Raw genomic sequence first — 16,614 nt, forward strand, 5'->3', positions numbered from 1 at the left:
CAAATTTTGATACACACTTGGAGCTAAAAGTACTGGCAGGACAAAAAGCTATATAGCAGCAACTTCACTTCTTCCTTAGATTTTAGCTACTGCTGTATTTCACTGATCATTGCCTAGTTTACTGAATATACTATCTTTCTAAATGAAACTACCATTATTGATTTAGCAAAGCACTTGTAAAACTACCCTATAAGGAAACCCTGGATTGAAAATAGTGTTGCTTTTAAGCACAAATCTGTAGGAAAATGGTGAGTCTAAAACACGTTTATGTCCTCTGAGGTCATTCACAGTTTCGTTATAATGAAAAAGAATTACTTGCTGAAAGACTACCTATCAAATATTTAATTTAATAAATTATTAGACTAAAGTATTAACTAAAGACTATATTTCATCAATAAGAAAACAGTTGTTTTTTTAGAAAGAAGTTGGAATATAAAAAATATATTTAAAAATAAGTGCTCAGAAGTATGTTTCTGATGTTCTCAGACAAATTTTCTTCAATGTCTCACTATGAATATTCTCCTCTCTTTTATCAAGATATTGAAAACAGAAACTTTAGGAAACTTATAAACTTGTGCTTATATCAGGTTTGGTTGGCTGTATCAGATTGCAAATCTCCAAATGAGTTTTCAAGAACAATCTATAGATGGTGAATCACTAACATTGCATGGGAACATGCATGTCCATAAACAAGCAGCTACTGGTAATGTTATAATGAATAGTGTGGATAACATAAGCCCTAAAACATGGATAAAACTTCTCCATTATAAACAAAAACATTTATTCCATGTGACAACGGTAACATGGAAATCCTTGATACTTTAGAATCATCTCTGAGCATCTCAAATAGAATCAATGTTAATGGATGAAGGAGATGGCCTTGACAGGTTACATTGAAAGTTGGTCTGCAATTTGAAAAATCTTTAGTTATACATTATGAGCTACCAAAATACACACATCATCAGATCTATATTTTAGGGTTATGTGTCACAGTGGATGTTCAATGGAAAAAAATCTACAACAGAGAAAGAAATTTTCCTTGAGGACTCATTTTTTTCTTTGTTCCTAGAACAGAACAAGATTCCCCCCAGTATGTCACATAAATTGTGTTAATTTAAGATTTAAGTGATGAGATAATTATAAATATTATACATTTTATGTAACAGTAATTAGAAGATTTCCTTTATGCTCTGATTTATTTGTTTCCTTATTTTGGTTAATTGGGTGTTCAGAGGGATGGAATCCAGGGCCTTGGGCATGCTAAAGACAAGTGACCTGCTCCTGAGGTACACACTCCGTTTACAATGCTTCTATTAAAAAGGAACAAACAATTTTGAGGATTCTCAGATATAAATGTAGCACTAATTAGCTGGATAATTCAAACATTTAGGGAGCGTCTATATAGCATTGCATTTTTGTGACTTGAATATTAGGACATGAAGAAATAACATGGAAATACCATATCAAGACATAGAAGTTGGCAAATACTTGTTAGTTCTCAAATTGATTATCAGCTGTAGCACCATCCTTTCTGTATTTGTAGGTATTTGTTTGTGTGTGTATTCTCTTTATAGTTCATAAATCTTACAGAAAGTTCTAGAAAACCCCCAAGGGATACTCAAAGAGTGCAGGAAAATAATAAGAATGTATGGTCATTCCCATGTTATCATAAAAAGAGTACAAAGCAGAGGAATATATCAATCATATTCATTAGATGTAAATTATTTACATGTGAAACTCTGGAGAAACCATGATTTTTTTTATCCTTCTGGAGACAGGAGAATGGAAAAGTTCATGGTCCCTGTTCCAAGGCTACCTTGATAGGCATGCTCTGAATTATTTTATAGCTATATTCATTTTGTCCAGAGCTTAGCAGTATAGTTTTTGTCATTGAGTGAAAGAAAATTGAGAGTGAGAAGAATCTCATTGGTTGTAGCTATTCCATGAGAAAAGAAATTACATATTCAATGTGCTGATGTGTGAGCACACATGATTTTAGAAACTGTGACCAAGCAATTCATGGGTGTTAGTACACTGGTGCTCAAGGGTCATAATGAAAATGCAGGCTGACTCTTCAAAGACTGTTCATGTGACACAGGACACATTCATGGTTCGTTCAATTTGGTGACTCACTGAATCTCTCACTAATATTCAAATAGTTAAATTTCATTTTTGTTCAATTCTTCGACTGACAGAACAGAAAATCATGCAGAAATAAGAACTGCACCCAAAAGCCACACAGAATCCTTATGTTAAGTCTGCCTCAAGCCAATCAATATCACTGCATTCCTCTGCATTCTTAGATTTAACCATACCATGAACCTGTTTTGAGTGCAAAGAAACCAAATCCATACTCTTTAAGAATGGCTTCTACCTGGGGGTTTCTGTAGGTAGGTAGGCAAAACACTTGACGTCACCAATGTAATAGCAGAAAACTCTGCTATTTATAAATCTGTTGTTTATTTGTGCACCCACAATTTCTGATTATTATTCTAGACCTTATACTTAGGACATATATAGGTGATAAAATATAAGATACCTTCAATGACTATTGCCTTTACTAGTTGAAGAGTATTCAGTAACCATGGGAACGTTTTGAGTGCTTGAAGATGCTTTCCTAGCTATAATTCCATATAATTCTGTTTACTCTATAAGCCACTAGTTCACAACCTGAGGTTCTCAGCTCCCTTGGGGGCTGTCAATGACCCCTCACAGGGACCTAAGACCATCTGAAGACACAGATATTCATATTATGATTCACATCAGTAGCAAAATTACAGTTATGAAGCAGCAATAAAAATAATTTTATGGTTGGGATTCACCACACCGTGAGGAATTCTATTAAAGGGTTTCAGTATTTAAAAGGTTAAGAAATGCCACTCTAACCTTTAAAATAACGGCAATACCTCCATTTCAGAGCTAAAAGCACACTGAGATTCACAGAACAAATTGCTACCTCACAATAGCAGCAAAAAGCCAAGTGAGAACATAAAGACATCAAAACCCAGTAATATTTACTCACTACACAGAAGCTAAGTAGAGGTAGGAAAATCATTTATACATATTTGTTTTACTTTTACAAGAATATATTCAGAACTATTGAGCCTAAGGGGAAATTTTATCTAACACGTATCTTACAACTTATTGCAAATTGTATTTTTTTTGCCTTTAAAAATTAATGTAAAGGTAGCATAGAATTCATAAAATTTGATCTTCATGAAAACCAAAAAGACTAAAAAAAAAAAGTATATATGATTTTGTTTCTTTAGATGCTAAAGTTATTCCAAGAATTCTGCTGTTGTGGTCACTACAGGGTTTGTCACTGATGTACTTTCTTACTCATTAGCAATGTATATAAATTTTGTGGAATTTAGTAGATATGTGCTCTAAACAAATTATTACTCAACTGACCTAGCTAGAGTTATCAAACACTTGCCTATCTATATATCTGCTGCCTACCTACCTACATATTATCTTTTTGCCACTCCTATTTATCCATACATATATACAACTGTTTCCCTTGAAATTGATAGCTTTTAGAGAAAACAGAAGACGGTTACTGGGGAAGTGTTTTACCAAAAGGGCCATAGCTCCAGCCCCTACATTTACAACCCTTTCATGTAGAGGGACAATAGCTCAACAATTGCCTTGCATTTCATTTATCTTTGGGATTATTTTTATAACCATTCATTAAGACAGGTCAAAGATGCAGAGTTTAATTTTGGTTCCCATCTCTCTCTTTTTGCAATTTTCTTTTCAAAGTTGCTCTGGAAAATTAAATATGGAAAGTGATAGCATTTAATATCAAAGCAAAGAACAGATAGCTAAGGATGAGCAAGAGAGTACTATGAGGAGAATTTTCTTGTTTCTGTTCTACAGTTTAGAGCCCAGCACCCCTAACTTAAGGGAAGTTAAATAGCTGCTTTGGTTTCAGTGTTTCTTTCTTTTAAAATTTTCTTATTAGATATTTTCTTCATTTACATTTCAAATGCTATCCCCAAAGTTCCCTATACCCTCCCCCCCGCCCTGCTCCCCAACCCACCCACTCCTGCTTTCTTAAACAAATTCCAGGCGATAACACCATAGCTTGATAAAGTCCATCCTTGTTTGCTACAGAGTGGACTCTGAAACCAGGGTGTGAAGCCTGAATAAGGAGCAGGTTTCCCACCTACAATGACAAACACCAGATGACTCTCTGCGCTGCCTGAAACTCACTGGTTTTGTCTTCTCAGGGAAAGAAAGACCATTCCACTTTTTGCAAACAGCACGCGCAAATAAAAGAACCTATTTAAAGGAGCATGCTTTAAGCTTTATTCCAATAAATCATTTTGCTTGCAGCTGCAAAACTAATTGTTCTTAAAGCTAACAAGGATTATCTCTCGTAAACCAGGTTTGCTATTTTGAAACCAGGAAAAAAAAGAAAAGAGAGGAAGAAAAAGTATGGGGATTGGGGGAAACCATGGCCAGAACACTACATTCTGTCTGAAATGGGGATTATATAAAGTGGATGGATTTCAACTTTTTTCTTTTTCTTTTAATTTTGGTAGTTGTTGACAATATAAAATTAACATGATACTTCTTCTTTTCCCAAGCAAATAACAAAAAATTAAAACTCGTATATGTGCTGTCTTTTTCTCTCTACCATTCATTTCTATCTTTAGGTTTCCTTTTCTGTCTCTATTCAGCTTTCAGTGTGGCCCTTTTCCCCATCCCTTGGGTGGAACTATAAACTAAATGTGGAGAGGTGTTCTAACTGCAATAGAACGGAGTCCAAATATCTCACAAAAATAGTTGTTCACTGAGTCTAATCCATAAGCAGCTAGCAGGGCAAGCCTCCCTCATTTAATATTCCTTGACATGTAGACCACGACACTTACATTTTAAAATTTGTTTTCTTCAGAACTAATCATCTTGGTTCTGTGTGTCTCTCCATCTCAGCTCATCTTGCTTCACTATTTAAATTTTTCCTAATCATTCTTCAGTGGGTTTGTAGTGTGGCCTAGAGAAGTGAAGAAAGACTTGGGCTGACCATAAGCAGTGTGATCTTAGATTTATTTTCACGGGGTCTTACAACAAAAGGTCACATTCCCTTTTTTCTGACGGAAGGGGGACCACTGATGTCACTTTGTGATGTCATTGTGCCTCTACTTTCAAGCAAAAGCAGTTCTCATTATCGACTGTGCACTGCTTGTGAGCACATCCCTCTGGATTGGCAATGTCGTTTCTATACGGTAGAGAAGACTGCCACTCCCTGGACTCAGAGGTCCGTTGTTCTTAACTCTTCTCTGACAAAAATAAATAAATAAATAACCTATTGATGAAATGAAAGATTTCACTTTGAAAAGTACGTGTAAGGGCAAGAGGATGGTTAACATCTGCACATATCGTTGCTGTTATTTCTGTTTGTTTTATTTGTTTGACCGGTCTTGTTAGGTAGCTTCGGCTGGCCTTGACTTCATTATCCTCCTGCCTCAGCATCTCTACTGCTCTGAGTATAGGGTTGAGACTCCATACTAGGTAAACGCACAAATATTGAGTGACAATAAAAAATGAAGATGTGGTAGGGATGAGAAGTTTGTATCCATGTCAAATCATTGTATATATAATGTTAAATATAGGGTTTTTTCAATTTCCTCTTTTTTTTGTCTTCAATTCATATGTACACAACATAAGTTAAATGAAAATAGATCAGGGCCTGAGTTTGTGTGCACAAACGTTGTACATCAAGACACTTATGTTAATTGTGTGTCATTTTGTCACCACATTAGAACATGCATTTGAAAACTTAGAATCTGTCATTTCTGCTCAGATCCATTTTTTCTTTTCTTTTATGGAGTTCATCTCAGGAACAGATGTAATTGTGGTGGTCAGTATTATTAATGTGTGTGTTTAGCATAAAGTCAGGTTCATAGTTATCAATAAATTGTGGTGTCATATCTATCAGCAATACCCCTCATAGGGATATAAAACATCTGATTTTATTCTAGTATTCAGAGATGTTAATTTGACATATGTCCCATACTAAAATTTTAAATGAGATTAAAAAGTATAATTTCAATACAGCTTTCTTCTCCATTTTTTTTTCTGATTGGCCATGTGCATTTAGAATAATACAATTATAAAATCATGAAGGCTAGAACTTATATTTTGTCAATTTCAGCTGCAGAGAAACTGATTGTCAGATTTGAAGACTGGAATATACAGAAAGCATAGAAGAAAATACAAGTGTGCATGTGCTCTCCTGATGTCTCCTCATCCAGAACCAAGGCCTATGTAGATCTTTAACTACACACAACGCCTGATATAAGGTGCTGATGTAGAAGAAACAACTGACAATGAACATTTCACGGCATACATTTAAAACTATTTACCAATGCAAATTCTTTCCCTAATCGTTTAATGCAGTCATACAACTGGTTGCTGCTATCCAGGTGAGATATATTAAAGTATATGTAGCCAAAGAGTCATCCCATGTTTTCCAATCTGAATGACAGAAATAACAAGGCTTACTCCTATGGGATTCTCATAAGTCTGGGGCCTTTCTCTTAGCCCACCAAGAACAGATTGGAGCACAACACAAATGTTGAGCTGATGTCTCCAGAAACAGTTCTGCAACTTTATCTGCTGAGGGTAAACTTTATCAGTGACTCTCTCATCCTTATTCCTGGTCAATAACAAGACTTGATTTGTCAACAAACCAAAAGAGCTTAAGTGAAACTTAAATGTTTGTTATCAGGAAGCATGCATGCCATATAGTATTTTCTTTTTATATCTACTTTCTAGGATAGAATGAGTCAAAACTTTTAGGCTGAATTCCTCCCGCTCCCTCCCCCCCAACCCCCCACCCCCCGCCACTACATGCTTCTGTATCTACTTGATTTCCAAATGGTTAAAAATTGCCTGCTTTCAAGAATTGGGACGATAGAGGAAAGGAGTTAGAGGAAAGAGCGGGGAGAGACAGTGCTGCACATGCAGTGCTCATGAAGTTCTCAAAACAAAGTTTTTAAAAAACTGCCTACTTTGATTTTTAAAGAAACAACTAGAGTTCAGATTACCTTGTCCAAAGTGAGCTCTCTTGTGCACAGCTAGAACTTCTTGGTATCCTAGACTCCGGCAGACAACTTGTCCAGCCCGTATATCCCAGCGATCATCACAGATTGTGCCCCACTGGCCTTGGTGGAAGATCTCCACTCGGCCCTCATGGGCTCCACTACCACCAACCAGTCGAACTGTCTTAAGGGGGGCTATAAAATAGGAAATAAAGACTGATTATATTCACATTGTTTTGTTAATTTTCTTTTTCAGGGGTCGTGGTTGGACCCGAGTATTTTTTGTTTCTTTTCTTTTCTTTTCTTTTCTTTTCTTTTCTTTTCTTTTCTTTTCTTTTCTTTTCTTTTCTTTCCGTTCCTTTCCTTTCCTTTCCTTTCCTTTTCCCCTCCCCTCCCCTCCCCTCCCGTCCCCTCCCCTCCCCTCCCCTCCCTCCCCCTCCCCCCCCTCTCCTCCCCTCCCCACCCCATCCCTTCCCACCCCTTCCCCTCCTCTTCTCTTTTCTTTTTTTCTTAAGAGTTTTGATACATTTATTTCTTCAGTAAATATTAAATATTAAACTATTTTCGCCACCTACTGGTCAAGAGTTTAACTGCAAGCTTTTTTTTTCATTGCAAAGCTGAATTGAAGTTACATTTAAATATATTAAAACCCTTCAAGGTACAATTTGCAAAACACATGAAACTGAAGAAGAACGAAGACCAAAGTGTGGACACTTTGCCCCTTCTTAGAATTGGAAACAATCACCCATGGAAGGAGTTACAGAGACAAAGTTTGGAGCTGAGACAAAAGGATGGACCATCTAGAGACTGCCATATCCAGGGATCCATCCCATAATTAGCCTCCAAATGATGACACCATTGCATACACTAGCAAGCGTTTGCTGAAAGGACCCTGATATAGCTGTCTCTTGTGAGACTAGGCCGGGGTCTAGCAAACACAGAAGTGGATGCTCACAGTCAGCTATTGGATGGATCACAGGGCCCCCAATGGAGGAGCTAGAGAAAGTATCCAAGGAGCTAAAGAGATCTGCAACCCTGTAGGTGCAACAATATGAACTAACCAGTACCCCGGAGCTCTAGACTCTAGCTGCATATGTATCAAAAGATGGCCTAGTTGGCCATCACTGGAAAGAGAGGCCCATTGGACACGCAAACTTTATATGCCCCAGTACAGGGGAACGCCAGGGCCAAAAAATGGGAATGGGTGGGTAGGGAAGTGGGGGAAGGGTATGGGGGACTTTTGGGATAGCATTTGAAATGTAACTGAGGAAAATACAAAAAAAAAAAAAAAAGATTAACCAGTTCAAGTACTGTGTGGAGTGTTTGGGCTTCATGAGACCCCAATAAATGTTAAGTCTGTTGACTAAGCTGTGAAAAAAAAAAACCCTTCAAAAATTGTTCGGACAACTTAGCTGTTTGAGACATACAAATTTATTTAGATTTTTCATCTTATTTGTAAAATGTGTCACAGAGTGTCATTATTTTCCTTCAATCCAATGACAGTTTAGGGGTTCAAGAGTAGATAGATACCGTTCACCATAAATGAGAATGTAGGTTGCCCAACTATGTATCTTATGCAAAGAAAAGCAAGTAATTATATTTAGAATTAGCAAGAACATTTCTTGCTACATGAGTTATAGATACTTCCCCCCAAGTGTTTACAATTCTTCATTCCCCTGGGTAACAGGTATCAATGTCTTCAGTGGTTAGCCTCTGGTATGTTGTTTACGTAACAGTAAATATCCTTCCACATATGTCTATGGAAGCAATTCTAAATAAACTCTGTGAGTTGTATGCACACAAAATATGAAAGTATGAGAGGGTAAGACTAGGATGGTGGGAGGGTATAGTGGGGTTTGAAACATGACCACAACCCATCACATGTATAAACTGTCAAACGCAGCTAAATATATTTATGATTAGCAATGACATCATCCTTTCTCATAATCATAGCCAATGAGTAACTCAATTCAAATGCATCCTTTCAATTAACTGACTAATACTAAGTTATAAATCAAGGTAGAGAGTGCTAGAGAGAGATGGCTTCGTGGCTAAGAGCACTTGTTCCTTTTCCAGAGAACCAGTAAGATCCATGATCCATTCTTAGCATCTACCTAGTGACTTACAACCATCTATCACTGCAATTTCAGGGGATCTGATGCCTCCTTCTGGCCTATGTGGGGACAAGGCACACAAATGTTGCTCAGACGTACATGCAGGCAAAATACACAAAACAAAAATAACAGTTTTCTAGTACCTGAATAGAATTTCACAGCTTTGTTTTTTAGAGTTTATTACTTGTAAGAAATATTCAGTGAAATTTTCTTCTAATTCAAGTAAATTTTGTTGAAATAGTAATTCAACAACATATCAAGAAAGTTGAAACTTTCCTAAACCATGACTAATTTACTGAGCCACACAGAAGTGTAACAGGTGGTATGGCATAGACATTATTATAATTATGTTGTTGGTTCTACAGAATTAAAGGAGCCATGCCAAAGCACACATCTATTTCTCACTCAAGCCAAAAATCTAAACTCTGAGCATTTTTGAAATATAAATAATGTGTTATGACAGAAGAATCCAAACTCACAACCACAGAGAAAAATCCATAAGTGACCCAATCATTTATAGCAAGTGCCTAAGAAAATCAGAAAAGAGTCTAACGATGATTGTGTAAAGCGTTCTATACTACAGCTACATTGTGCTCAGTAGTACTATGCCCCAGAGTTTATTTTTACAAGGTCAAGCATATCCAACCATAATATATTTATCATTCATTCTATGGACAAGTCAACGTATTCAAACATTTGACTATGCACACTAGGTTGTCCCCAAAGTTGTTTATGTAAGAGTTTGTAGTACTTGCTCCTCCACAGATGTTATTGATGAACCTTGCTTACTTACCCTGGAGAAGTGGCTCTCAATTTCTGGGAAGCAGCAAAATTCCAAATTGCTGGCCTTGCATTTAATAGGGCCTGAGTGGTTGCTTATGTTTCTGGCCAACAACCACATTTTGAGAAACATGAACTAGAAGATAACACTGCAAGAAAGGAGGCATGCTATACCAGAAACAGCTCTCAGGATATTTATATTACCCACTCCAAGGCCCAGGGTTGCATCGTAGAGAATCAGGTGGCAGGATGTAAGAGGTGGAGGATGGGAAGGAGTGCTGTCTTCTGGATATGATATGACCAAGGCAATTATGAGCCCAGAATCTGTGACTAACTTGTACTATACTGGTGCACACACATACATCCACACACATGCACATACATACAAAATACACACACATGCACACACACACACACACACACACACAAAATTGAGAGCCACTTCTCCAGGATAAGCAAGACTCATCAATCACACACAGATTTTGGATCTGATTTGTACAATGTGAATGGGGCATTGTCAAATGTTTTGAACTCTGTGAAGCCTAATGTTTCAACTGTTAGAAAGAAGAAAATATTACCCAATATTAACTGAATACAGCTAACTAAGCACAAGTCTCTTTTCTGGGATCAGTTAAAAATGTTACCAAAACATATGTCCTGCCCTCAAAGTTAGGAAGATTTTTATGATGCTTAAAGTAAACAATACAGTTTTTAGAGTTACTGCAAGTACAAAGTTTTTATTTTTCAAGGTTTAAATATTTTATCTGAGGTGAAATAAACACATTATAATATAATAAACACACACACACATATTTCAGCACTTTCACATGTACCATTTGTTCTTATGAAATAGGCATTATTAGTCTATTCTGCTGAGTTTCTGCAGGTAGACAAGACCTGATGGGTAGTTTCAGATAAGTGTGTATCTAGTCTTCACTGTTTCCCCCAGTAATTTTCTTCTAGTACTTTGCTGGTACTCTTCCAAATGTCTCTGGCCTGTGGGTATTTCTGCCTGATGTTTTAGCGGAATGTATCCACAACTATTAGTTTCCAGGTTGTCTGCAGCTACCTTCAGTCACCACCAGCATAAGTGAAGAGCCACAGACACCACAGAACATGCAAAACAAAACAAATGTGTGTTTCCTGGTCACAGTGTTAGTTTGATCATTTTTAACATTTAATGTTTAATAGCTGCAAGTGCAATCCTGTAAGCCGATAGAGGGTCTTAGCGGGGATATATCTGTCCAGTGATTCCTGGAGCATCTACGGTTGTTATTTAAACCATGACCACTCTCTCCTTGATCCTTAGAGAAACTATTCTGTCATCGTTGTCGTTGTCTTCTTTTTCTCCTTCTTCTTCTTCTCCTCTACTTCCCCCTCCTTCCTCCTCCTTCACCTTTTTCCAGTCATTTAGCTCTACAATGTTCCATATAAGCTTCCATACCCATTGTTTCTGGGACCTTATCTGACTTCTTCCTTGCTTATCTCTCTGTCTGCCTTCTCAATTCTCCACTCTCAATTCCAGGTGTGCATAGATTTCTTTTTTTCTCTTTTACATTCTGTTATCATTACTGGCCCATGTTGAAGCACTATCAACTCAATTAGTTTCCCTTCTTTATTTAGACCTTTACTAAGTTCCCAGCACACAGCAGAATGTGTGAGGTAACCTAGGGCTTATATCACAAGACCTGTCTTATGTCATAAGACAGGTAGGTCATATATGTGAATAAATAATGAGATCCTCTTGAATGAAGGGCTTCTGAAGATGTTTAAATCAAATTGTTAAAATATTGGAATAAAACAATAGAATGGAATGTATTATTTTTAAACTCTCTACAAGAGGTAGTTTAATGTGTAGGAAAAGCAAGGTACACCATGACAAAAATATTGATTTAATCCACATAATAATTTTGAGTCCTATTATGGGAGTAACTTACTTTGTTGGCTACTGTAAGCTTGGCAGAGCATGGAGGCCAGGTGGAGCCTCTGGTCAGCAACTGTACATATTCTAAAACCCGATTCTCTCCAGCTCAGACCAAAGACCTGTTGCTCAGCTGCTGACTCATGAGACAATATCTTCTGAATAAATGTCAACTTAGCCGCCTCAAACACAAGGAGATTTGAATATGTGAGACAAGGACCTGTTCCCTCATGAGAAAACTGCAGGTAAAGCCAAATCCAAAACAGGAGGCTATTTGTTTAGTTAATTCATTCATTAATTAATAAGATAACTTATACCATTGCCTTTGAAAATACCCCACATTTGCTTTCTGTGTGTTAATATACTCAACTAGGTTAGGCAGTTAATATGGTAAATGTTGAGATTTTACAAATCCAGGTGTTGGAGCATCTGTGGCTACTTAGCACTTGTTTACTGTAAATTGCCTTCCTTGTTTTCTTTGTTTGAAATGTATTTTACTTAAAGAAGAAAATGGCACATTCACACCAATGGTGATAAAGCCTCATTAGATCTCTAAACGATGAAAGTGCTTCATGTACACACCTTCCCTTAAAGTTATAAATGACCAATGGAGAACTGATACTTCCATTTACAGACAGCTCTCAACTTACAGTGGTTTGTCTTAATGACCTTTAACTTTACAGTTCTGCTAGAGTGACACATATTCAGTAGAAATTGAATTTGGCTGTTTGACTTTTGAGTTTGTTTTTTCTACTGTGACACTGACATGCAATCTCAACCCCTCTAGAAATGCAGAAGAGCAGAAAGAGGAGACAGCACCCTGCCAGCCTGAGTGCAGAGGGAAGGAAGTTATATGAGGATTGTGAGTATACTTCCTCATTATGTACAGATATCACTTTCATTCTTTTACATGCCTAAGCAGGGCTGGTGCCCATCCTCAGATGGAGAGAGAGAGAGAGAGAGAGAGAGAGAGAGAGAGAGAGAGAGAGAGAGAGAGAGAGAGAGAGAGAGAGAGAGAGAGAGAGAGAGAGAGAGAGAGACTGATTACTGGAATGAAGTTTGGGAGAAGGTGGATCCAAAGATGTCTTTTCAAGGATTGCCCTAACAAATGACTGTGGCTGTGTAGCTTAAAATAGAAGTTTACAAGTTAGGAAGCCATAAGACTGCAATCATGGAGCTGCCAGGCCCAGCTCTTTTTCAAAGCTGGGTAGAATCTGTGCTTTCTTCTTCTCTGTTTCTCATGTCTCTACCAATTCTTGGTGGTTTTGGCTATAGCTCCAGCATGTCAGATCTTCTCTGGGCGTGCTCCCATTTTTGTAGATTGGGCTCAACAAATTAGAGTGTACCTTAATCCTGTATGAAATAATTTTTGCTTCAATATATGTACAAATATTTTCTAAAATCAGGTCACTCTCTGAGATTTCAAGCAGATATGATTACATTCTTGACACACCTCACAGCAGAAATTTGAATAAAAAACAAAAACGGTCTTCAGAATTTTTATTAAAGTATTGTAGACTATAGGCCCTTTTAATCTTAGAAGATGATGATGGTACACAATTTTATTTCAATATTTAAGATCAAATTGATCAATATTTGAAATCTCCAGAGTAAGCTAGATGGTAAATATTTTGTTAATGCCATCAATAAATCACTTCTCAAAACTAGTCATGGTTTTTAACTAAATGCTTCAACAACTATCTGAATAAATATTGAGGACTTGCCAGTATAAAATATTATGTTCCATTTAGATATTATTGTAAGCACAATTTTGAGTAGCTTACTTCAATATAAAAAAGGTTTAAAAGGGCTTCTGTTGCTATATTTAAATTGTCTATATAAACATATTGAATCATTGTGGATTTAAGATACTCTTGCCAAGAGTGGGATAAATACTCAAGATAAAAACAGTATTGGGGGTTGTAAAAGTTCAGTGAAATAAATTTCTGTAGAAGAGTGAGAACTCTTTATGAGAATATTTGTCATATCAGAACAATCCAGTTACACTTACAAATGAGTCTTAATTTGTAAAGGTACTTATAGGGAGAAATTTCAGCAACTTACAGTGTGTAACTTGCCTATTTATGAGTTGTTTAATTTATTTAATTATTTGCATCTCAATTAGGACACAGAGTTCCTCAATCGCCAGGTCAAAGATTAAGAATGTGATCAAATTTCATTTAGAGCAACACTACCTTAAAAGAATTTTTATCACATAGGGCACTGTGAATTCTGAATTCTAAGTTTGTACATTTCAGACTGACTTTGAGAAAATTTGCATGTCCTTCTTTGTAAGCCATTGAGGCACTGATGAATGAATGAACCTCTGCAAACCCTCATCTGATCACTTACAGAATAAATACATACGGTAAGACATGTATCTTGGGGTTAGGATGGAAAATTGTACAGTATGTAAAACGATGTATCCTAATGTATGAAGTAATATAGATGAATAGTATGAAAGTAAAATCGAATGAAATTAGTCATTATTTATTTTGAAAATTATCCTGCAGAGTCATGGATTGTAAGGGGACTTAAAAGGTGAGGTTTAGGGAGAAAACATGTTCGAAATTTGGCCCGCTAGAGTTTAGTCTGCTTAGTTACTGTCAGCTCTGACAAGTTAGTAGAGTTTTCTGACTTATATGAAAATAAAATTCTCACAATTTACTGAGTGTTTATACCTTGAGTTAGATTTGGAGGCAACTGAGAGACACCATACAGTCCTGGTGGCATATGTTTATGTTTACAAATGTTTTTGTCTATGCAAAAGCTATAAACAGACTGACTTAATGGAACAGGTAAAAGACGTGTGTGTGTGTGTGTGTGGAGTGTGTGTGTGTGTGTGTGTGTGTGTGTGTGTGTGTTCTTTATTACGTTGACTCCTAGTAGGAGTGGCTATATTGTATTATATGTATAATATATTATATGTATTATATGTATTATATGTATAATATATTATATGTATAATGTATAATGTATTATGGACCACTGCTGCACCTAGCAGTATTTAGAGAGAGTATTTGAAGCCTCAAAAAGTCAAAAGATAAGTCTTCTTATCCAGAATATAGTTGCTTCCATTTGTTTGACCTTTGTTGTGTAGTCAAAGTAGAAACTCACTAAAGATATGAAAAAAAAAATGGACTGCCTTCTTTTGTTTGGATAATAATAAAGCAGAAAAATACATCTACTGAAAGGTGGCTCTCAATAAATGGGATCTAAGTTAGATGGAATTAGCAAACACTCTATTTTAAGAATACCTTAAGTGTCTGTTCAGGGATAGATGAGCCAGTGCCTTGAAAGGATATATTTATCTCTCCTGAAAGCTGAAGAGAACAGTTTCTAGTCCCAACTGTGTTACAAACTGGACTTACAACTATGTGCACACAGCTCTACACTTTTTGCTTAATTCTTTTCATTTTTTTATGACAACCATCTCAGTATGGAACTCTGATGAGGTCTAATTTAAAACACTATGTCTTCCATTAAGGTCTGAGGGGAAAAGTTGGATCAAGATTGACTATAATGTTGTCTTTGAGTTGAATATGAACTGAACCCAGTTTCCAAGTGCATAGACAAACTACACTTCTAGCAGGTGTTATGGAAGTTTTTAAAGGTTCTGACCCCTCGTGAGGAAAGTGCAGGAATAGATTATGAGACTCAAGTGAGGGCATTTCTGATCTCTCCTCTCAAAGCCCCAGGGAATCCTATAGAACTGGGGAGGAAAGACTAGGAGTTAGAAGTGATATAGCCAGAGAGCATAGCCCACTGAGTTAATTAAGACTAAAGCAGCAAGCACAGGGTCTGTAAGGGTCTGTACCAGGTCTTCTGTGTATATGTTATGGCTGTTAGCTTAGTGTTTTGTGGGACCCTTAACAATAACCCTTTTTCTCCTATTTGGTTGTCTTGTCCAGCCTGGATAGGATGGTTTTTGTCTTGTCTTATTGTGTTTGGTTGTAGTCTCTTAGAAGGAAGCCTGAATTTATTATTATTATTATTATTATTATTATTATTATTATTATTATTATTTATTGTCTGAAGTAAAATTGAGGAGGAGTGTATATGGAGAGAAGGGAACTGACAGAGTTGTGGGGAGTGAAGGGGGAGAAACTAGCTGGAATGTATTATACAAGAGAGAAATCTATTTATCAATTAAAAAAGAAATGCATTGCAAAGTGCTGGGTGCAGTGGGAGATTATTCATTACATTGCTTCTTAAAGATTCTGTTACCTGGCCTAGTGCTTATAAAACAGTGATGGCAACAGCAAATGACTACATAATAAAAAGCCTTTGACCACTTTTCCCTCCTTAATTCCCCAAACAATTCTTATGAAGCATCCATCCTAGCTGATGGCCCAAACCTCATGAAAGGGGATCTCAATGTCAAGTCTGCTACAGGCACGAAACTGAATCCCCAGAGGTTATTCCTCTACATCCCACAGATCACGAATAACTTCTAAACCAGTGGCTACTGGGATGCAGTGTGGTTGCTTGATTATAACTCATTCCTACTGTGAGAGAACTGAAGGGCTAAAATGGCCATCCAATCAGTAATCAGCAAGATTGTTCCTAAATATTATTGACACACACGGTGTGGTTGTTCAGTGACCTGTTGTTTTCTTGTACCCTGGAGATTGTGAAAAGGAAATCATGTCTTCCTAATTACCAGGCATTTAGTGCATTGTCAGGGAATGAGTACACCCATCACTGAACACAGTAGCCAAGAGAAAACTCAGCCCCCCAAGCAGACATG

General features: G+C 36.8%; 1 protein-coding gene across 3 annotated transcripts in view; it reads right to left on the reverse strand.

Annotated features, from left to right (window-relative positions):
* The window catches only part of Msr1 (macrophage scavenger receptor 1), a 99,519-nt gene that overhangs the window by 39,003 nt on the left and 43,902 nt on the right, over positions 1-16,614 (reverse strand). For all 3 annotated transcript variants that reach the window (XM_006509311.3, XM_006509312.3, NM_001113326.1), the window contains exon 9: positions 7,056-7,244. In XM_006509311.3, the coding sequence (XP_006509374.1) occupies positions 7,056-7,244 (189 nt within the window). The remainder of the gene's footprint in view (positions 1-7,055; positions 7,245-16,614) is intronic.

This window comes from Mus musculus, chromosome 8 (assembly GCF_000001635.26).
Source record: "Mus musculus strain C57BL/6J chromosome 8, GRCm38.p6 C57BL/6J".
In the NCBI taxonomy this organism is placed as follows: domain Eukaryota; kingdom Metazoa; phylum Chordata; class Mammalia; order Rodentia; family Muridae; genus Mus; species Mus musculus.